This window comes from Camelus dromedarius, chromosome 19 (genome assembly GCF_036321535.1).
Source record: "Camelus dromedarius isolate mCamDro1 chromosome 19, mCamDro1.pat, whole genome shotgun sequence".
In the NCBI taxonomy this organism is placed as follows: domain Eukaryota; kingdom Metazoa; phylum Chordata; class Mammalia; order Artiodactyla; family Camelidae; genus Camelus; species Camelus dromedarius.
Genome location: NC_087454.1, coordinates 16336404 through 16359713, shown reverse-complemented (window position 1 = coordinate 16359713; position 23310 = coordinate 16336404). Strand labels below are relative to the sequence as shown.

Here is a 23310-nt window from a genome sequence, read left to right as displayed (position 1 = left end):
CAGAAGCAGGGATGATGCCCTGTAGGAACACAGGGGCCAGAGTGACTGGCTGTGTGTGGAGAGTGTAGTTTGGGGCTTGGCAGGGAAAGCTTCTCAGGAAATACACCTAATAGCATACATTTATTGAGTGCTCACCACCTGTAATTAAGAGCAGAGGTATTAAAAAGCAACTTCATACCTAAGAGCTCAAAGTGCTTTTCATTGCATTATCTCACCCACCTGCCTCCTAAAATATATGTGCCCTTCTGACAGTACTGTTCCCACTCACTGGACCCCCATGCTCCCCATTACCAGGCTCTAAACCCCAGACACTGGTGCTTGGTCGGGATGCCTTGTCCCCACTTCCACCACCCATCCTGCCTAGTCTCTTGCCCTCTTTCCTCATTGTTCTCACGAGCACTGCCCTAGTTCATATCCTTACAGTCTCACCTCTGGACCAACAGTAACATTCAGAGTAATAGTTAACAGATGTTTAATATCTACTAGGTACGTGTACTCTACCCGTGTAATTCCCATCCTACCAGCAGCTCTATGAGAGATGTACAGCATTATCCCCATTTTACAGAAGGGGAAACTGAGTCACACAAAAGTTTAGTGACAGAGCTGCTGGGTGCCAAAGGCGATGGGACAGGCCATCTGCCCCCGAGCCTGGGCTCCATCCACACTGTCCCACTCCAGGTGTGCAGCCGGCTCCCCAGTCGCCTCTCTCTCTCTCTTCCTTCTGCCCTATACACTGAACTTAGTTTATCTTGAAACAACATTTTAATTGTGTCCCTCCTTTGCTGTTAGGATAAAATGCAAACTTCTTGGCTCACCTTGGATTCATGTGCTTTTCTGTGAAGTCCCAGCCCCTCTCTCCAGCCTTTCTTTTATTATTTCCTCCATGAATCATTTGCTCCAGGCTGTTTTCTTCAGGTATTTTTGGATACCTCTGATACCTCATGCCCCTCTTCTCCTCCGTCCAAATCCTTCACTCTCTTCAAATCCTATCCTATGTGAAACATCATGGAAGCTTATAAATGTGTCCTGATCTCTTCTTGATCCGTGCAAACTTTGTTTTTAAAAATCTCTTGCCTGTCGTGAACCATCTTCTCGTGAGTCTTGTCTTACATTCTTAGCTAGACACTATAAATTCTTTGAGAGCGGGGATTATATTTTATATATGCCCCTTCTCTTATTTTAACCCTCAGCAATCAGTTATTCTACTGAAAATGTTCAGTTGGCCCAAATGATAAAATCATAACAGTTTTCATTTATTGAGTGCTTATTAAGTGCTAAATGCTGGACAAGAGCTTTGCGTGCATGAGTTCCCTTAATCCTCACCATAAACCTGTAGAGTAGATGCATTGTTATCTCCTAATTTAATAGACGAGGGGACCGAAAGCCCAGAGAGTTTAGGTACCTCCACCGGGGTCACACACCTTGGGCTCAAGCTTAGGCGTGATTCCACAGCCCCTGTTAATACTCTTGAGGAAACTCTAACCGCCTGCTGCTTTGGGAGTGATCCCTTTGCAGGTGCAGAGCACATGACACTGTGCATGGGACCAGAATGATGGACAGCTGGGAGGGAAAATGCCATTACCCGCAAGATACATCTGTCTGCTTCTCCCTAGGTATTAAGCACCGAAGCACAGAACACAACTCCAGCCTGATGGTGTCCGAGTCTGAGTTTGACAGTGATCAGGACACAATCTTCAGCCGAGACAGGATGGAGCGAGGGAATCCAAAGGTTTCCATGAATGGCTCCATCAGAAATGGAGCTTCCTTCAGCTATTGCTCAAAGGACAGATAATGGAGCGGTGGTGAAACGGAAGGACGCCCACAGGAATCCTTCAATCCAGGACAGTCAACGGGAGTTCAAAATCCAAAACTAACTCTTGTTAGAATAGCGCGTTCATGTCCCTTCACACTGGGCTGGAGGTGTGTCCCGGTATTTTAAAACGCCTGTCTTCTTGGGGTTTTTGAGACACAGAACAAAACAAAAACATTGCTCTTTTCATTGAGATACTCGTTAATAGGAATAAAGGTTAGGAGGTAAGATGCTAGTTATACAAGTAAAAGAGTTCTGTGTTTTTGCAGCTGGCGCAGTGTTATATTCCTCTTTTAGGGTAAAAATTAATGCCTGTTTCTATCTGCAGACCCTTAGGGAAGGGGAGTTAGATGTGGATGTAAAGAGGGCTGATTTCTCTTAGGAGCTGTGATTGCCTTTAAAGACGACTTGCCGAGTGTGGTTTCTGTCGTAGGACCCTTTGAGTCCGAGGGCTGTGTGTATTAAGATCATTTATATGAGGTATGATTTGTCCTCTATCCAGTCTTTTCTGTACTGAAAAGACACCTGTACAGAGCCAAGCTGTCCTGTTCTCACTACTTTGCTACTGCCAACCATCTGTGCTCTCTACACCTGTACAGAGCCAAGCTGTCCTGTTCTCACTACTTTGCTACTGCCAACCATCTGTGCTCTCTGCAGAGAGCAGCTCTTGTAAGTTTAAGAGCTAAATAAGAATTGTATTCTGAGGACCAGAGGCAATAGAAAGGGAGATGGGATGTCCTGACTTATAAGTGGAAAGTTGAAGGTAGCAGTTTAACATATTTTACTTTTTCTTGCTTCAAGAGAAGTAGACTTCACAGAGGCCTCTCTCAGCCTCAATTTTCATGAAACACAAGAAAACTGATTCTTAATTCATTAGACATTTATTATGTGCTACAGGCCATGCATTTGGACCTCCATCAACAGGAAAATAAAGACTTAGCAATTTTGTCATCTATACAGTCGGCCCTCCGTATCCGTAGATGGGGGACCTGCAGGGATGTGGGGCCCGTGGATGCAGAGATGGGGAGGTAGGGGCGGGTAGACTGTATTCCCAAACTTGGAAATGCCATCAGTCTTAATGAGGATGGTATGCTTATGATACTCGGCCCCTACATTCCCTAATAACTTGACATAGACATAGACATTCACTTCAGTTGTTTAAAAATATGCTTATTAAATCATTTTTCTACTAAATATCTTATTTTACATATACAGGAAAAAATCCCCAAATGCAAAGCAGCATCCAACAGCGATGAACTGGAGTTAATTACAGCCTGACAAGCCTGAGGCTGGGGGCCCTTGGCATGCTTTGTGGGGAGCTTAGAATGAGAGGTGGGGCCCATCACAGACAGAGCCAGTGTTGTGACATCAAGCAGGACCACACCTAAGCAATATTCTGTTGCACAAGCTTCTGTCACACAAGGAGAAGACTAGGATTGCTTTGTTGTGATTAGGTGGAGAAGCAAGGAGGTTGAACCATCAGGTTTAAATCCTCAGGACAGGACAAGAGAGAAAATAGTTCCCATGGGCCACTGAAAAAAAAATTAAGCTTTTAGGTGCTTTTGTTCTCGCTGCTAATATTCATCTTGATGAGACCATCTTACTTTTAATAATTCTACTTTGTGGAGAATGGCAGAAGTAAAAAGCCTAGGAGTTCAATACTATCAATGGTGTTGGGAGGAAAATACGATGCTTTTTTCACCAATATTTAACTTCATAGACTTACAATTTGCCCTTTCCAGTGGCCAGGGTTGTTATTTTTGTGTACAACTGGAAATTTCTGGCATAAAGGATGGCAGCCCACATATGAGGTCGGCAGAGAACAGTGATGGAGAAGGGGGGGGTGATCATGTGTTAAGTACTATGTACATATGTATTTTACATACTCAATTGATCCATATAGTCAACCTTGAAAAGTAGATATTATTCTCATGTGGCATGTGATGATCTGAAGGCCCAGAGTATAAGTAACTTGCTCACAGTTACAGCCAATTAGCAGGGCATTTAGGAATCAAATGTACATTTTTGAAGCTACAAAGTCCAGGCTTTCCCCTCTCCTCCCCTACCTACACAAATAACCCCCACCCCCATCTGTTGGATGAAAAATTCTGGTGGACTTTTCAGACCACTTGTAAGTTCTGTTCCTAAGATCAAGGATTCCCTTTGTGAAGAGGGCAAAAGACCAAGGCAGAGGAGCCTCCCTCAGCTCCCCTGCTGGGTCACTCCCAGGCCACCCTATAGGTTGCCAAGTGTTGCTTCTGCCCTTGTCCCCCAGCCCGGCCGGTCTAATCCTTCTACCACAGCTAGACCTTGAATCTAGGGTGGTCAAAAAAAACACCATACCAGTGATCAGAAAGTGGGGCCTCTCCTGTTACCCCACTTACCACCAGAGCATGAGGTCGACCAGAGGCCAGTATTCTTTTTTTTTTTTGGAATGAAGAAACTATTTGGCACTGGTAGAAAAGACATTGGCCGGCTCCGAACACAGAGATCTTCTGCGGACCAAGGCGGGGACAGCTCGCCAGTATTCTTCTCTTGTGCATTTTCCATTAAGGGCTTTGGGAAGAGGAAGCTCTCCAGGAGCTTTGGATAGATGAGAAAAGCAGGGCTGGGAGAGGGTGTTGGTAGGGCCTGCAGGTTAATAAAACTCTTAGTTGCTGGTTAAAACTCGAAGGAGCACTCAAACCATGGTACGAAGAGGCCAAGCACCTTTATGACTGAAGAACCTGCTGACCAACACGCAGTTGGTAAGAAGACGTACCAGGCGTCCTGCCACTGCTGCCACCTGTGTGGGCGGGGAGGAGGGTGAGTCCTGTTCTTTGTGTGTGTGAGGCCAAACCATCATGGATTTTGGCTTGAGTCTTCGTCTCATTTTTTTAATGTTATCTTTCCCCCATGTATTGACAAGGGATCATTTCTAGCATAACACTATTAAACCTATGTGCTGACCTACATGAAGGGGTCTGTGTTTTCTGGAATGTCTCCTTGCTGTTGTGGGGTGGGGTGGGGGATGCTTATTCTTTATGCTTCTGTGTAGAGGGACTTCCTTGGAGCAGAAGGCAGCAGACTGGTCCACCACCTGTTTTTGTGCAGCTGATGAGCTAAAAGTGGTTTTCACATTTTCAAATGGTTGAAAAAAAATCATATTTGTGACACCTGAAACTTACATGAAATTCAGATGTCAGTGTCCATAAATAAAGCCTTCTTGGAACAAACGCACACTTGTTTGTGCTACAACAACAGGTGAGTAGTTTCAACAGAGACTGTGTCCCAAGCCTAAAATATCAACTACCTGGCCCTTTACAGAAAAAAATTGCTGGAGTCTAGAGTAACACCCGTGGATTCCTCCTCCAGTGAGAGAGGATTTGAGAAGGCACTGAGCTTAGCTCTGCCTGTCCTCTCCCCACTGCTTAGACTGGCTGCCTGCCAGCTACCAAAAGGGCACATTCCCCTGGCCTCTCTGACGTTCATGGGCAGTCTACCTCCTGCTTGAAATGCCTACAGTTGTGAGAGTTGCAAATTAAATTAAGGGGAGTGTGTACTTAAGCTGCATCCCCTAATCTAGTTTCTATCAATAATAAAGCTGACATCGTGTTTTCCATCTGTGTAACTCTTGCATGGAAAAACTTGTGAAATTGGCCTAAAGCCTCTACTTACAGTATGTACTTCTTGGTTTTGATACTGTGTTAGTTATGTAAGATGCTAAGCACTGGAGGAAGCTCAGTGAAGGGTACACGGGAATCTCTTACTTCTGCAACTTCCTATGGACTTGTAACGACACTCCCCCTCTGTACCCGCAGACGCAGAACCGTGGATTCAGAGGGCCAACTGCACTATTTTATATCAGGCACTTGAGCATTTTTTTCATCCTCGGGGGTAGTGGACCCAATGTCCTGTGGATACTGAGGGATGGCTGTATTTCAAAATAAAAAATCAGACAATGTTAAGATTCATGACTAACAGCGAAATCCTAGAAGCATTTCCATTAAAGTCAGGAACAAGTTTTTTAAAAAAGGAAAACCACCATTCCTCCTACTGAAGCCTCCCTTTTAGAGATGAGTTTAGCAAATGGCCAAATTTGTTTTATTTGAAGCCTCCGTGGTGAGTATTATTACCTCTGTTCTCCTGAAGATGAGCCCAGAGTTGCAGGGCTCAGTCAGCCTGACAAGAAGAAAGCACACAGCCTTACATCACCTGACAGAACGCCTGAAAAAACGTCCACGGCCACTAAACCACCGGGACAGCGGTGTTGTCTGTGATCTAAACTGTGGCTGCTCCGTCCTGGTTAGCTGATAAAATGGATGCATTATGGGTAGATTTATAGACCATCGATTTCCAAACCCATTTCCACTCAGTTATAAATAGCACACAAATGGAATATGCCCATAGCATCTCAGCCCTCAGACTGAGACAGACCTGCTCTTATTCCAGACAGGTTCCCCGCATTGGATAAATAAAAAACCACACTAATTTGCGTTTTAATTTGATGCCAGCTAAATCAGACGAAGCATCTGAAACAGGTGAAAATTTAGTGACAGAAAGAAATAGTAAGAAGATGAAAATACACTTGCTTATAAGCAGAGGCCTAGGCCAAGGGTGTAACAAACCCACAAAATAAGTGTAAAAAATAAACAGAAACCTCGATTAAATGGTGTCGGGAGACCAGAAGGGGGCGCTCTCATACCCATGGTGATAGCTGAGTCCAAAAGGAGGAAGACTCTTCTTTCCTGGCAAAGACTCAGTCAAGGAAAAGCCATGGACTCTTTGTTGATTACAGCCCCCCCAACCCCGCCCGCTCCCCCAACTTCCTTTTCTTTCCTTTAAAGTATTCTTCCCTTGCTGTGTAGGGACTTGCATGTGGCTTGACATGGTTGCAGACTCCAAACTGCAGTTCTCTGTTCTTCCTGAATAAACCCATCTTTGCTGGAGAAACACCTGGCAGCCTATATATTTCAGGTCAACAAGAGGTAAGTGGATCATTTCTCCTGGTAACAAACTTAATTTTTAAAATCAGAAGCAGGTTAAGAGAAATGCATGGAATAAATGGAATGACAAAGGGAGATGTGTATCCTGTGACACTATTTTTCTTCCAAAGAAAATCTTACCTTTGTTCAAGGCCTACTGAGGCAATTCAGATTCAGTGAGGCCACATGAAATTTCTTAAAATATAAATGAACACTGGATGAAAATATGACATGTTTTTTAAAAAATAATTAACAGTGATTATATCTGAATAGCAGGGTTTCAGAAAATTCCTCCCTCATGTATTTCTGTACAAAACCCCCCAAACTTTGAAAAAAATCCACAATGGATAACAATGGCATATGTAGAAAAGAGAGACTGGTGAATTTGAGAATGCTGGTGTATACTTTTTCTTGGGTAGCCACACTTGCAAACCAGGTAAATTCTCAGTTTAGTTCAGCAAACATGTAATGAGCACGAACTAGGGGACAGGCCCTTCTGTTTGGAAGTGCTAGGGTCCAAAACTTCACAGGCAGGCTCCCTGTCCAGGGGAGCCACAACTAGCCGTTCTTAGGGAAGGGAGCACCATTTCCACATGCAGGAGAGGAAAAATAATGTTCCCTTTACCTTTCTGAGTTCTTGGCTAAGACCGCTGTAATAAAGGTTAACAAGAAAAACAGAAGTTTATTAACATGTATATCTCATGTGTACACGGGAAATACTCGGGGAAAAATGAGTAACTCAAAGAGATGGCTTAAAACTCCAGCTTACATAGCACCTTCAACAAAAGAATAATAGATCTGGAAAAATGGTGAGACAGAGGAAAGCAATTGCAGGCTTTCAAGGGCAGAGATAAAGTCTAGCTAGAAAAATTTGTCATTTAGATTGCAGGCTGATTGGGCCTGAGGTTGTCGCGGAATTAACCTTTGTACCTCCCTCCTGATAGAGAAGGGAGGGGGGCGCGCACCTTTGTAAATTTGGGTCCTGCTTTTAGGCAAATGGAGGGGGAGGGGAAAGTAGGGAGCTTTTCTTGTATCTGCTTCTTAATTACCTTCTGCTCACAAAAATCTTTATGCCAAAGTGGCATATTTTGGGGTGGCATGGCCTGAACTCCTACAGTCATATTTTGGGGTGGCATGTTCTGCTGCCCTTCATACATTCCCAAATTGGTCTAATAATATCCAGAGTAAACTCAAATGATGAACTGGCAAGGAAACACCCACAAACCAGAAACCTTGACACAGCAACAGGAAATTCTCTTAATTCCACATTTATTAATTACACACACACATCTCTGCTGACAAGACACTGACACACGTATACAGTTATCAAAACCTGGAAAAATGAGTTACCGGCACATGCTTAAAAAGCAAAATATTTCCACACTTCTCACGACACTTACTCTCAAGTTTTAGCCCATGAATTATGGCATGAAAAAAATCACAGCATAGATATTCAAGTAAAATGCTATCTACCATAGCTGCCCATGAATAATTACAGCCCTGGGCTCCAGCCATCAGAGAAGGCAGTCCTGTGGCTTCTAAAGGCAGTTTAAAGTTAATAATAAAAGTTTACAATAAAATAAATTTATTCGCATTGTGCTTCTGATCTATACTTTGATCGAGTCTTTCCATAAAAATAAGGGTAGAAGAACTAGCACTTGACATAAAATGGTATTTAAAAGCCACTCAAATGGTTAAAGATAACAGGTACAGATGAGCTTTTAAAATGAGAATCCTTCCATAGCTGGGGAAAGTAAATTGAGATGTGTTTTCTCAAGCCCAATAGACTCCTGTTAACTGAGTGATTTTATCTGAGTTATGTGATAATTGCTGGGAAGTTCTTGGTGAGAACTCACTGGAGTGGGCCCTGAAAAGTACTTTTGACACAGTAGGTGTTCAATAAAATGAAATAATGCCTCATAAATGTGGGCAAGTCAACATCGCCCTCTTGGTCTAGCTCAGGGATTGGCCAACTATTTCTATAAGGAGCCAAAGAGTAAATATTTTAGGCTTTGTGGGCAATACTGTCTGTGTTGCAAGTATCCAGCTCTGCCAAGAAAGTAGCCATAGACCACATGGTAAATGAACGGTTATGGCTGCGTTCCAGTACAATTTTATTTATGGACACTGAAATCTGAACTTCATATAATTTTCATGTGTCACGAAATACTATTCTTTTGATTTTTTTTCCCCCAACCATTTGAGAATATGGAAAAACCACTCTTCGCTCTGGGTTGCACAAAAACAGATGGCAGGCTGGATTTGGCTTGTGGTCAATCCCTGGTCTAATGGTACTGTTCCACTTCATATTTTAACATACATTTTAAAAAATCCACCATATATGGTTACCTTATTGAAAAATACCCCCCTAAATGTTTATTTAAAAATACTTATTTCCCCACGACCGAGACCAATTTTACTAAACTGTCAGCTATTTCCTTTTCAAATTATTTTAATTCCAAAATTAATCAAAGATATTGCGATGAGTCTTTGGGCCTCCATGTACGTACCTGGTGAGCCACATATATGAAAAAACTCAAAATCTGTCATGCAGCCAAGGCACCCACTGGCTGACAAAGTTACAAGTGTATTTGAATGTATTCCTCCAAACATTCCAAGCTATCAGTATTCCAAACTTCTTTTGTTTTTTAAAGAGATTGTGTTTTTTACTTATATTTCAAGAGCAGATGAAGTTTGATTAAGAGAGGATGAAGTTTCTTTTTTTAATAGGATAACCTCAGATTTATTTTTTCTAATTATTTTGGGCAGGGGGTTAATTAGGTTTATTTATTTATTTACTTATTTTTTAAATGGAGGTACTTGGGATTAAACCCAGGACCTTGTGCATGCTAAGCATGTGCTCTACCACTGAGCTATACCCCCACCAGACTTCTAAAAACTAATGTTAGAGTATTTTTATTGTTAATAGACTCCCCAGAGCATCCACAGAATGTCAGTGGAGTCTGCACACAGAGTGAGTGGAAAGGAAGGGGCTTCATCCCCATCTGTTCAGCCAGGAACAACCCTTATTCCTTTTCCTCGTGTCTCAGGATGGATGGAGACACACAGTACAGAAATACCTAGACTTTTCCTAATCAGAGCTTTTCCTTCGGAATGACAGGAAACACCAGCCACAGTGCTTTTGTTTTTGTTTTTACATGATGAACTAAAAAAACTCTTATTGGATAAAAGGCGCCTGAAAGTCAAAACCTCATGCCTCTTCTAATAGGCAGTTGTGGGAATTCTTTTTCCTTACACTGTGGTGAAAGTGCTTTTGCAGGTGAAGGAGCAGCATCTCACAAAGACAGCGAAACCAGGCTGCAGGTGACAAGCCCTCACGCAGGCTCAGGGGGTGGGCAGGTGGGTACTGGCCTCCTCTCAAACTTGGCAAAGTGGGGCTGGGCGGGCTGCTCATGTAATAATGGCTTCTGTACTTACATCGAATTTTCATTTTTTGGCAACTACTTTTGCTTTGTCTGAGGCTCACAACATGCCACTGAGCTACAGAAGGCATGCATAACGTCTTCACTCTCCATGGGCGACGGGGGCCGAATGGCACGTACGTCCATGGGAACAGAGCCCCTGCTCAGTCATGTGTGTGCTGTCCATCCTCCCAAGACGTTGCTCCTTGCTTTGTTTTATGCTTAGGCTCGTTTCCAAGGGGAACAAAATGAAGACAGGGCAGAAATGAGAACAAAATCTTTCAGCAGTTAAGATGATGAAGACTTTGATTTTAAAAAATGGTCCAGAAAAAGGGGGAGGGGTTCCTTCATTCCACAAGGAAACACAGGCAGTTCTGTGCTATTTCTTCTGAACTCTTAAAAATGATTGATTCAGCCTCTGCAGCAACACCTCTGAACACCCAGCAAGTGTCGTGTTGAGCTGGCAGATTGCCAGGGTGCTGTATACCCCCGACCAGCCTGTCAGTCCCACTCAGGGTCTCCCTTGCAGGCCTCTGGGTCTAAGCTCTGGAGCCACATGGGTGACGGCTGTGTCCTTGCTTGGGCAGTGACAGGCTGCAGGGGCCAGCCGCCCTCACACTGCACCTTGCTCTGAGGCAGATAGGGTGGGGTCCAGGGCTTCATTCTGTGAACCCAGTGCTGCTTCTCGGGCAGTCTGCAGCCACAGGCACATGGCATATATTGGTACCTAGTCAGCTAGCGGGATGGGGGGAAATTCACATCTGCTTAAGGTTATGAGGGTCAGTTAAGCTTTAAAAAGTTCCTAATTCAGATACCCCAATGAGTTTATTTAAAATAATGGTTGGCACTCCCCCTAGATGTAGGTAAGCTTCCTCTTTAATTTTTTAAAGAACTGAAGAATCCTATAAGCCTCCAAAGCACACGTACTTGAGTTCCAGATACTCATCGATGCCATACTTGGACCCCTCTCGCCCAAGGCCGGACTGCTTCACCCCACCGAAAGGGCACTCCACGGAGGAGATCAGCCCTTCGTTGACGCCAACCATGCCGACTTCCAGGCGCTCTGCCACTCTCCAGATCTGCGCCGGGTCTTGAGAGTAAAAATAACCTGTCGTGGGGATAAAGGACAGATGGCTTGTAGAACAGTCATTAAAGATGTCATGTCTGCAGCTGAGGGGGCCACTGCTGACTAGTCACTTGGGCCTGGAGTCCTCCCTGCCCCCATGTAGAGCCCCTAGTCTGTCCTGTCGGTTTCTTCATCTCAGAACCTTTGGAAAACATCCTGCTGTTCCACTCTTGCTAGCATCTCACTGTCTCCCATCAGGACTGTCACAATAATGAACCCAGCTGCTGCTGTCTCCTGTGCAGTCTGTCCTGCACACCTCTGTCAGATGACCCATGTGATACTTCCCCCCAAACCTTCCAGTGACCCTTTGTTACCTATACAATAAGGTGGAATTCCTGGTGGGTATTTGAATTCTCTCTAATGTGGTTTCAATCAACACTTTCAGCTTTACCTTCCATTACTCCAGTCACCAACCATCTTCTCCCAGCTCATCCACCCACTTCTCCTTGTCCTATCTTACTTAACCGTGTCACTCCCTTGGTCCCCCTCTGCCCAGAATCTCTCCCCAGATCTCTGCACAGTCAGAACTCTGCCCATCACGGATGACCTGGTTCAGAGGCATGGCTTCCTTCACCATCATCCCACTGAGAAAGGATGAAGGGAATTCTGATCACAGGGTTATGAGGGCACTGGTGCACACATCTTACTTACTGCAGCTTTAGGATAACTCGTTGAGGAGGCAGCGTGGGCTAAGGGAGTCCACAGGTGCACACCCTTCCTTCCATAATCAGTAGTTCTCCTACACCCAGAGGGGAAGCTCCTATAGGGCCACAGCTGTATCTTTATCTCTTTGTATCTTCGTCAGTACTTCGTTCACTGTGGGTGCTAAATACAGCTTTGCTGAGTGCATTTATGCCCACAGAATTTTGTCAGGGTCATAGGGGACAGACTGTAGCCACCCTGTTTCCAAACTAAAAGAATGGCAGCCGCTCCATGAGGCTCCATCTGCTGCGCTCTCTCTGCCCCTTTCACTGCTCTGACGCTCTCTGCCGAGTACAGCACTTCCTCTTCTGCTCAGGCTTCCAGGAGCCACGCAGAATGGGAGAAAGCACGTGGAATTTCCAGGCATCTGAGAACGTGGGACTTAAGGGGTGCGTGGGATTCTCCACCTGCAACAATCCGCCCTGCCTCTTCTCCCAGCACCAACACCGCCAGCTCCAACCAGGGAGCTCCCACACCTGTGTCCCGGGGACAAGGCAAAAAAGAACACGGACTTGCACAAACCCACCTTCACCCCTTGGAAAGCAACAAAACATACAGTCCAATGAAGTTTCCTTCTCAAAACCCAGGGCAATGTTTAAAAAGCAAACTCCGGTGTCAGCTTGAGAAGTGATTACGATCAAGGATGAACAGTTACCTGCCAACCCGACATCGGTTGCGTTTGCGATCGCCACAGCTTCTTCCTCTGTATCGAACCTGCCAAAGTCAAGAGGGGTCATCAGCAAAATCCCAAAGGGGAGAGTAAGGAAAACAGACATGTTTCCTCCTAATTTGTCTCCCAAATAACAGCAAGAAGTAAATCGAACTTTTGCAAAGAGTACAGAGGAAAAGCACCATCATTCACCGCAACCATGCAGAGTTCAAGGCTGGTGATCTTGGATCAATACTGGTTTATCTCTTCTAAGAGAACAGGAGACACGCAGGGAACTGTGTATTCAGAATGTCGAAAAAAATACCTTGAGAAAAGGATTACTGCTCTTGCTACCTACCAAGAAAATGTAACAATCATAACAACTGCTTTAGAAGCAGCCACAGTAGTAGAAAGGAAGAATCCAGAGGATGCTGGGACCCAGGGTTCTAATGTGGGGGCCACACTCATGCTGCTGGACAGTGTGACAGTGCTGGGTGTCTGTTCCCCTTGGAAATGAAAGACTGGTAGGATGAAAGCTCTATGCAGTCTCTTCCTGCTTTATCATTTTCTTTTTTTAAAAAAAAAATTGGGGGGGGGGATGGTATTTAGGTTTATTTGTTTATTTTGATGGAGGTACTGGGGATTGAACCCAGGACTTCATGCATGCTGAGCACACACTTCACCGCTGAGCTTTGCTCCCCTCCCCACTCCATTCATTTTATTTCTGGAACAAGATTTCAGAGGCTGTTTTCTGTTGCCCCAGAATTATAACTGGGGGCCAAATGTCCTCTGCACCCCAGTTCCTCAGCTCGGAGACCCAGCAGTAGCATCAGCCAGCCAACTCTCTGAAGGCACCGGGCAGGGCTGGCAGACTCCAGTCAATGCAAGAGGAAGACTGGAAGAGAAGCAGAGAGCTCTGGGGGAGGTGGGGTCAGGGAGCATCACCAGCTCTGTTTCCCTGGGCTTGTCTCTCCACCCATACAGAGCAAGCCATTCCATCCACGGGAGAACAGAAAACAGGGCATCACCCATGTCCTCACTCCCCACCTGTCCCTCCAAAGTGCAGTAATCACATCATCAGCTGTGACACCACTGAGGATTTTCACCTTTGGGGTATATATGCTAAGATTGGAGCTGTGCTCTCACCATCCTGTGTCCCAGAAGTGTCGTGTGACTACAGCCCCCATGAACAACTGTGTCCCTCTCCCTGACTTGACTCTTTATTTACACAACAGCAACCATAATGATACCAGGCAGTGGGCTAACTGCTTTATGTGCCTTACGTCATTTAAACCTTAACAACCGTCCTGTGAGGCAGGTACTGGTTTCTAGTCTCTTTCCCATCAAGGACCCTGAGGCTCAGAGGAGTTAAGTCATTCAAAGGGACACAGGTATGAAACAACAAAACCCAACTCAACTCCAAAGCCTGATTCCTAACCACTGCATCCTTTGAGAAAATGTCAAGTTCATATTCAAGGTAAAAAATATTTTAGTGAAACAAAGAAGATGAAAGTTCTCCAAGTATATAGTCAGATTACTATATAAGTTTCATTAGCAATGGAGGAGAGAGAAATAGCTGGAGAAATAATGACCAAGAATTTCCCAGGACTAAGCAAACACTTTAGATATTAAAGAAACACATTAGGACCACAGACTGAAAAAGCTCACAGGATGCCAGACCCATGCTACCACGGTAAAATCCAAGAACGTCCAAGGCCAGGAGAAATTTTAAAAGTTTTCAAAGAGAAAAAGCAGATCCCTCTCACAGGAGCAAGAACCAGACATCACCTTTCTCAGTAATAACCCTGGAAATAAATAGACCAAGGAGTGGTATCTTCAAAGTGTTGAAGCTACGATTTTATCCAAGTAAGTTATCATTTACTTGTGAATGTGAGACAAAAGATCACATGAGAACACAGACGCCCTTGAAAGAACTCTTTAAGGTTGTACTCCATTAAGGAGAAAAATGAGTTCAGCAGAAAACAAAAGAGCAAAGGAAAGAATTTGGTAAATTTTGTGGTCTAAATAGGCAATAATAAAAACCCACTTCTATAAATCATACATTGAACTTGGCTCTTCCACTGACACAACCCCTCCACGTGAACTGGATTTCTCTCTGGGTACCTTTTTCTTTTTCTAGTCTTTCTCCTGTCTTCCCACCCACTGGATGATCTTACTTGATAACAGGGGCCAGAGGCCCGAAAGTCTCTTCCTGAGAGCAGAGCATGTTCTGGGTGACGTTGCTGAGCAGGGTGGGCTCAAAGAAATTTTTTCCAACTTGATGTCGCTTCCCACCTGTCACAACGGTGGCCCCTTTGGAAACAGCATCACTCACGTGTTTCTCTACCTGTGAAGAGACAAAGAAGAGCCCTTGGGAAAGGTGGCTGAGGATACTTTGGAAGTGTTTAAACTGCAGAAAACTGTAACTGGCTTTCTTTTTAAAATAGGTTGAACCACATACCCTGCTTCCTTCTAGTTAGGGAAAAAACAAAACAAAACAAAACAAAACAGATATGCAGAGATATAGAGGCGCGAGCTACTGCCTCCTCCCCACTCGGTGATTTTTCCGGCTGTTTGGTCTTACTGTTTGTCAAATGGCCTAATACACACCCGTGTCTTTCCAGGCCTGATGCCCAGCTGTCTTTCTGGGATTTGCTCTCATCGCCAGGCTCTTAGATCCCATGTTGTTCTCTTTCCTGGACTTTCATTTTGTTCTAACACATTCTCCATGAGTAGTTGTTTTGAAAAAGGTGCACTGAAACTGGTTTACTTTCTGAGTTTTCTGATGCTGTGTGTGCGGTGGTTTTACCTTGTATTAGTGGGTGATAGAATTTGGACCTAAAACAATTTTCCTTCAGAGTGCTGAGTGTGCTTCTCCACTTCTGGTGTTATTGATGAGAAGTCTGATTCAAAACTAGTTCTCACTCCTTTGTGGGTAGCTTTCCTTCCCACCCCCCACCAAAGTTTCTAGAATCTTTTTGTATGTTCCTGACTTTCTAAAATTTTAGCAAAACATATCTGAGTATTTCTTTTTACTCATTCTGTTCGGCAATTGGCGAAGTCTTTCAATCTGAAGAATTTAGTTATTTTCCCCTAGCTTGGAGAAATTTTCCCCTAGTAATTATTCAATAATCCTATCTCTTCCGTCTTAATTCTTTCTTTCTAAAGCTCCTATTACTAAGATGGATATGCCCTTCACTGCAGATTAATTCTGTTTCCTTTTTGAATTTCTGCCATATTTTTCATCTCTTTGTCTTTTGCTTTAAATTCTAAGAGCTCTCCTTGGTTTTGTCTTCCATCATCATTCATGATTTTTAAAAAGATTTTGACCATCATGTGTTTAATTTCTAAAAACTCTTTCTTGTTCTCATTGCTTCATTTTCACAGAACCTGCTTCTGTTCCATAGACCTACTATCTTCTCAGTGCTCCTGGAGGACACTGTTAGTCTCAGAAAACTCCCTTCTGTTCCCAGTGTCATCTGCTTCTTTTTGGGTCAGCTTTCTGTCTGTTCTTCCTGACCCTCTAGCATGCTGAGGGTTTTCCTCTAAGGGTGTCATGATTCTTGGCTGTTCATCTTTCTAATGAAGGACAAGGTTGATTAATTTCAATGTGTGACATGGGTGATCTTTGCTGTTTCCAGTCTCTTCCCTGAGAGGGACAGCTACCAGCTTGGGTTTATTCTCACCTGGCAGGCTTTGCGTTAGGGGCAGCCCCCGCCCCAAGGGTCAAAGGTCACCCCACTCTGGTGCACCTACCCTGACTCTTGCAGCGGTAGCCTGCCTAAGCTGGCTGCTCCATTTCTTCAGAGGTATTTGCCTGCTCAGAGCAAATGCCTCTGCTGTCTTATATGTATTGGTGGTGGTAGTGGTGGTTGAGGGTGTGTGGGGGTTGAGAATGACCCAGAAAATCATGCAGAAGCATAACCAATTAGTGCTGTTTCTCCCCTCCTCCCAGCCCTACCCTCCACCCCAACCATTTCCAGAAAACCTCCATCCTAAAAATGACACACATTTCCTCTGCAGGCTTCCCCCGGGCATGCCTCGTTTGCTTTGACTTGTCTGTTAACACAATCCCTTCTGCCCTCCAGAAGTTCATCACAATCCATGGTCCACTGGAGTCCTCCCCTCCTCCCACTCTCAGTGGACTAGTCTATAGGATTTCAGGAGAGACAAATATAGGCTTGCGCACATTCTGCCGTCGAGATTCACCCTTTTAAAATCCTCACCCCCTGTAACGCTCTCATAGTCCATTGTCTGCAACAAATCCCCATGAGCCAGGATGGCTTACTTTCTATCATTTATGTCTCTAAAAATACCTATATTTAATGTAGTTAACAAGGCCCCATTCTATTTGAATCCAATTAGAATATGCGTTTATTTTTCTTGTCATATTAAATGTGATGTGCACTTTCTCCCCTGGAATTGACCCTATGATTGTATGTACACTAAAGCCAACACGATGGATTCTTTTCAGACAAGGTGTTTTCTACTAAACTCTCCAAAATAAGAAATCCTTCTACTTTAGTTGCTTGAAGTCCTAAGAAAGAGCGCCCTCTAGAGAGCACTGTTTGCACAACCACTTTGGGAAGAATAACAACAAAATCTCCAGGACAACGGTTTCCTAGTCTGCAAACTAGCAGTAACTGGGGCACTGAAGCAATGCCAGTGCCTAGGCCCTACTCTGACAGATTCACCCTCAATCTCCTCGAGTAGGGCCCATGTATCTGTAGTTGTTAAAGACACAGGGTGGGTTAAGAACCACCACTCTGGGACTTGAGCCATAGCTAGTATAGACCCAAACTGTCTTCATTGGCTGTTCAAGCCCCCAGGGTCCAAAGTCATCTCAAAAATGCAGTAAACTTTAATGTATGTCCTCTATCTAGAGACAGAGACTCCCAAGGCAATAACAAGAACTGTATCAGAGCTCTATAAAACCTGAGTGCTGTTGGTGGCCACAGGGAAAGGTACCAGGCGTGGCCTTCAGCCGACCTGACTGCCCGCTGGGTCAGGGCAGCCACTCCAGGGCTTAGTCCTCAGGCCCTCAGGGGCCAGTGCACAGCGATGGGGCTGTGCTTCCCACCTGGGTGCTGATCTGGCTGTAACCTGATTTTGATTCCTCAGCGGACACCCAGGAGGTTGGCTGTACCTGCTTTCTGGCCACCTCTCCTCCTTCTTTCCCCACACACAACCTCCAGCCTCCATTTTCTACTAAAATTCTGTTAAAATCCTTTCTACCAGTAGAGGCTTATCCAGGGAGCACACTGGATGCTTGATATTACAGGGGAGTTCCTTATAAACAATTCTAGAAAGGATCTTATTTTATTTTACTTTGTTTGTTTATTTTATGAGGGGGAGGTAATTAGGTTTATTAATTTATTTCTATTTGGAGGAGGTACTGGGGATTGAACCCAGGACCTCGTGTATACTAAGCATGCGCTCTACCACTAGAGCTAGACCCTCCCCCCACCAGATTTTTTTTCTTTTAATAGTGGAGCAAGGAGAGAAAATTCACCTAGCTAGTAGTCTAGATTGTATCATTATTTGAACAAGCAAGTCCTTCCTTGAGGAGTTTCCCTTTCTTGCTGTCTCTAAATCCTAAACATGATTTCTGCAGTTCCACATCTCCCTGCCAGGATGGTTTTGTCAAGGATTCTTCTAGAAGGGCATTTTGTGGTCAGTGCCCACCATCGCTTCAGCTGAATCACAAACGATCTCAAAAACAAAGCCTATTTCCTTTCCGTTTAGGTGTTCCAAAAATTAAAAGAACTTTGTATTTCAAGATTTTTTTTTGAGGTGGGGAAGGAGGTAATTAGGTTTATTTATTTACTTACTTTTTTTTAAGAGGTGTATTTTAAGATCTTAATTCCCAAGGAAGCAGGAGATGGAATTATCACCACTAAAAAGAAAATTTAGGGAGGGCAGCAGAAGATTGACATTGAACAGATAATAAAATGAACCTACCTTTTCTACTGCTTTCTCATTAATTAACGGGCCTTGAGTAGTTCTCTCTTCAAATCCGTTCCCCACGCGCAGGTTTGTTTTAATTGCCTCGGCAAATTTTTTCACAAAGGAATCATGGATGCCTCTTTGCACCAAGAAACGATTTGAGCAAACGCAAGTCTAGACAGAAAGAAACAAACTCACATAGTTTGTTGGAAGCTATTGACCTAACCAATAAATGTGTGACTGTGGCTACCTCTGAATGTGAACGCACTTCCCCAGGGGGGTCTTGTTCTGTGTCCCACTTGCTGTGTTCCCCACTGTGCAGGTTGGCCCTAAAGACAGAGGCACTGAGTGCATATACTTCTCCAAGCTCCTCCAGAGATGCCACCCTCTGTGTTTCAACAAGTAGGTGATGATAAACATCTGTGCTCAAAAAACCCAAAAAGCCACCCATCCCAAGTTTTTTCAAATGGCTCAAATAGGGATAGGAAAAAAACAACACAAGAAACTGTAACTCCCTGAGAGATAGTGATACTATAGCAACAGAGAGCAAAGCTAGAAGAAATGTGGTCAAAGACACATCAGTGAGCTTTTTAAACCTCTCAAGCATGTGGCAGAATCTGACATTTTGAAAATGGACATGAGACCATTCTTCCATGTCAGCCTAAATTATTGAAAAGTCCCTTGATTATTTTTTTTCTAATTAGATCTAATATTTTAAAATTATATAACATAACCACATTACTGGAAATGTAGTTATCCTTGATACTTTTTTTTCTTGGCTTTTTTCTTAGTCATGTATTTTTCTAGTAGAAACAAGTATATAGATAATTTTATGTCCTATGCATTTTTATTGGCTTAAAGTGACATACCCCAATGTTGTACCTTTATAACTCTGAAGGCTTCACACTTTCGTGTTTCTAAAAGGAAACATACCCATTTCTGAAGCAACCAAGCTATTTAGGTTATGTGAAAGGAGAAAAATTAATTATCAATGGCTAAAACAAGGATGAAAACTATATAATATAGAATATTATACATTTCACCTTTTTCCCCCTAGATAACCTTTCAGGAGTTTTTATTCCATGTCTGGAATATATTTAAAACCACTTACTGATGGTACTCTGAGACAAAGTGCTTAAGAATAATGTATACAAAGCCAGGATCCTGACAACAGCTTGGATGGAAACTGGGAGACTGGGCCCTTGGTTCACAGTCCCGATCCTTAGCAGAGGTGGGTCTTCAGCCCAAGGATGTATGACTTTAAGTCAGTTCATCTTTCTAGAGTCTCATGTCTTCAGCTGTCAGATTCAAGGTTTGTATCAGATAACTTGGGAGGTGCCTTCCCAGATCTAATGCTCCAGGGTTCCCTAGGAGGGTGTGAGCTCAGGCCACCACTCTCCCAAGGACAACCTGAACCTGCCTTGGGTCACCGTGGTATGTGCCTTTTGCAGTGGGCACCTGTCACGCCCCCGCCACCTCGGGGAGAGTGAGACCCAGGCAGTGAGGTTTTGAGTTTTTCAAGGCTCCATTTCAACATTTTTCTACCTTCTTTTCCTTAAGACTGTAGCCCCTCAGACCCTAGCTGTTCAGGCTGTTTTGTGTCTGAAGGGGATGATTAAACCTCTTCAGTAGAAAAAAGCCCCAAGAGGGGAAAGCTGTGAAAATAACCAGATTCAAAGAGGAGAGGAAGGAAGAGAAAGAGAACAATTTGACTGAAAGGCATCTGCTGTTTGGGAGGTTCCTGAGGTCACGGATGCTACCTTTTTCTCTTTGGACCCTCTGAGTCTAGCAGAGTCCCAGCTAAGAGAGGGCACTTCCTGAACACGCGGTAAAAGAGGACACGAACAAAGAATGAGGTGGGGGGACCCAAAAGTGTCCTTCCAGGAGGTGAGGAAGGTGGTAGGATCTTTGTAAAACATACACACAACCCTGAAAAACGCTCCAGGACTCGCCTGTCCAGAGTTCCTAAATTTGGAGGCCATGGCGCCTGCGACAGCCTGGTCCACGTTGGCGCTGTCGAACACGATGAATGGGGCGTGGCCGCCCAGCTCCATGGACACCCTTTTCACGGAGTTTGCTGCATGGTGCAACAGGACCTGTGAGCAGAGGAGGGGATGCTGTGAGCACTGGAATCAATGACAAAACCAACTCTCTGGACTGGTGAGCCTTTGTTTTAAAAAAATTACCCCATAGTGGAAAAAGCCAGGTGCACAGTAATGTATGTGGGATGATAGTTTGTGTAAGAAAAGGGGGAAATAAGGATATATATATATATACACACATATATATATGTGTGTGTGTGTGTACATATTTGCTTGTTTTGGTAAAGAAACACTGGGAAGATAACAAGAAACTAAAAGCAATTACTTATAAAAGGGAGGAAATCAGGGAGAAGGGTGAGGGTGAGATTTCTGAATATAAACATGGTTATATTGCCCTGGTTTTTGAACTGTGTAAAGGTATGACCTAGTCCAAAAAATTACAATAAATAGGCTTAAAAATCATATGTAGAGCTAAGATAATATAGAGAGAAAATAATAAAGTCACCCAGAATCCCACCACCCATAGCTGACTACTGATACAACTTTAAGGTACATCCGTCCAGAATTTGGCCACACACACTGGTTCATGTATATGTACTCTTTTTTGTTTTTTAAGAAAATAGGATGGTTAAAAAAACAACAACAGATGGCAGTTTTTTTTTAATACTTTCATTGCGCTATGGTTCCTATGCAGTAAACTATACACATTTCAGATGTACAGTTTGATGAATTTTGATAGGTGTATACACTAATGAAACCACCACCACAATCAAGATAGCTAACATTTTCATCACTCCGCAAGAGATGCAAATTTCAAATTCCTCATTTATCCCTTCCCACCCACTTTAAGTTATGCAGTTTTATAACCTGGTTTATCTTCCCAATTACTTATACATCCGGAACATCTTAACATGCTCACAAAACTTTATATCCTGCTCCTTTAACATAGTACTATAATATGAAGATTCTCTCATGTCAGCATGTGTTTCCAGAGCATTCCTTTAAATGCTTGCCTCGTATTCCACTGCTTAGCTGTTCCATCATTAATTTATTTAGCCCTCATCTGTTGGAAATTTAGGTTGCTTCTAATTTCTTGCTATTAAAAACAACACTGCAGTCTTTCCCTCAGAATAAATGAGCAGAAGTATAATTGCTAGGTCAGTGCACAACTGTAAGGCTTTTTCATACTTGTTTTTTCATACTTTTTCATAATTGTTAAGCTTTAAATATCCAGTAAGAGTCTTATGCCCTAGGAAAGCTGCCCAGGGATGTCTGCTTTATTACAGGATAGTAGGTCTTTGTCTGGTCAGAGCTACAGGAAAGATGGAACCACTTGGATGGTGCATGTGAAACAGATGCAGTCACAAGCCCAGGGTCACTCCACGAATGGCCCCCGTGAAGCACACCCTGAGGCCGTGGGCTTTACGATCAGGCCCTTAGTCAAAATTCAGCACCGCTGGAAAGCTGCTTCGGTACTTCTCTGTGTGCCCAGATATTACTATTTCAGCAATGAACCAGAAATAACCGCCTTCTCAATGAAACGTTACTAGTCAACAAATTGTACAAGTTTTACGATTACACATATTTCTTTATTGGACTCATGATAGCTGTTTTCTTTTGAATTTTTAAAAACTGCTCTTTGCCAGGCAGTTGGATTTTCCTGACTTTGCTTGCTCTTGGGTCTCTCGCCTCTGCCCAGCCTCGGGCTCAGGACCTGTGTCCTCCGACCGCATCTTCTTCGCACTCAGTGCCCGTGGTGATGGCTTGAACCCGCTCTGGCCTGCATGGCCCCTGTGGCACTGCGTGCATACCTGTTATGTCTTAAGGAATCCTTTCCTCTCTGGTTCCCCCTGCTGACCGTCTCAGGACCTCAGCTTCCAAAGCCCTAGAGAGGGAATGTGACTGCCCACCTCATCATCCTCTGCCAGTTCACTTGTCCTAGCTTACTGGCCAGCCTACGAATCTGTTTCCCTTGGGTCAAATGACCACTCACGGTTGAATTTGCTGTAGGGGGAGAGACAAGGTATTAAGTACTATAAAACATGGATGCTGTCCCCTCAACAGGCCCTGGGGGTGGGGGAGTGGTCCCCCTGGAAAGAGGTAAGGCCAGGGCAGCATCTCCAGAACAGGCTGACTGTCTGAGATTCGCTTAGAGGCAAGATTCTGTGTCCTGAGATCAGGAGCTCAGCCACTGTTTCTCTGCCAAGATCAGCTCAGAAGAGGCCCTGGGGATAGAGGATGGTTATTCCTTTCTTAGTGATTCCCATCCCTTTTTCCTACAATCCACTTCAAGTGAATCATTGTCCTGTATAAATAAGAGGCACAACTGGACTTGGCAGGAACGTGGTCGGCATTTTCCTGGGGGTCTGTTTGATGGGACAGTTTGCTGAGCAGAGTGAGGGGAGCAATGAATAGGCAGCCTTTGCCTGGCACCTGGGACTTTCTCTGGTTTCAATGGCAAAGATTCACAAGCTTTTCTCCCAGGCCTCTCTCTTTTTCTCTAACTACCTCATAGTGACATTTGAAACCCTCTGAGAGTAAGTTTGCACCACAAGATCCATTGATCAGGGTGCTGGCAGCTTGCAGAGCTAAAATTCCTGCCTCTGAAATGAATGAATGGTAGGCTTCACATGGCATGACAAATGTGCT

At 44.0% G+C, this 23310-nt stretch overlaps 2 protein-coding genes across 4 annotated transcripts in view; one reads left to right on the top strand and one right to left on the bottom strand.

Moving 5' to 3' along the window:
• KIAA0319 (KIAA0319 ortholog) overlaps positions 1-4768 on the top strand; it is a 65825-nt gene extending 61057 nt beyond the window's left edge. For all 3 annotated transcript variants that reach the window (XM_031435117.2, XM_031435115.2, XM_064476239.1), the window contains one exon: positions 1614-4768. In XM_031435117.2, the coding sequence (XP_031290977.2) occupies positions 1614-1792 (179 nt within the window). In that variant the 3' untranslated portion in view covers positions 1793-4768. The remainder of the gene's footprint in view (positions 1-1613) is intronic.
• A 3258-nt stretch (positions 4769-8026) lies between these two features.
• Positions 8027-23310, bottom strand: part of ALDH5A1 (aldehyde dehydrogenase 5 family member A1) — a 29740-nt gene continuing 14456 nt past the window's right edge. The window contains exons 6-10 of the mRNA XM_010980125.3: positions 20572-20715; positions 18635-18793; positions 14851-15020; positions 12680-12738; positions 8027-11304 (exon numbers count right to left, since the gene is read on the bottom strand). Coding sequence (XP_010978427.3) covers positions 11099-11304; positions 12680-12738; positions 14851-15020; positions 18635-18793; positions 20572-20715 — 738 coding nt within the window. The 3' untranslated portion in view covers positions 8027-11098. The remainder of the gene's footprint in view (positions 11305-12679; positions 12739-14850; positions 15021-18634; positions 18794-20571; positions 20716-23310) is intronic.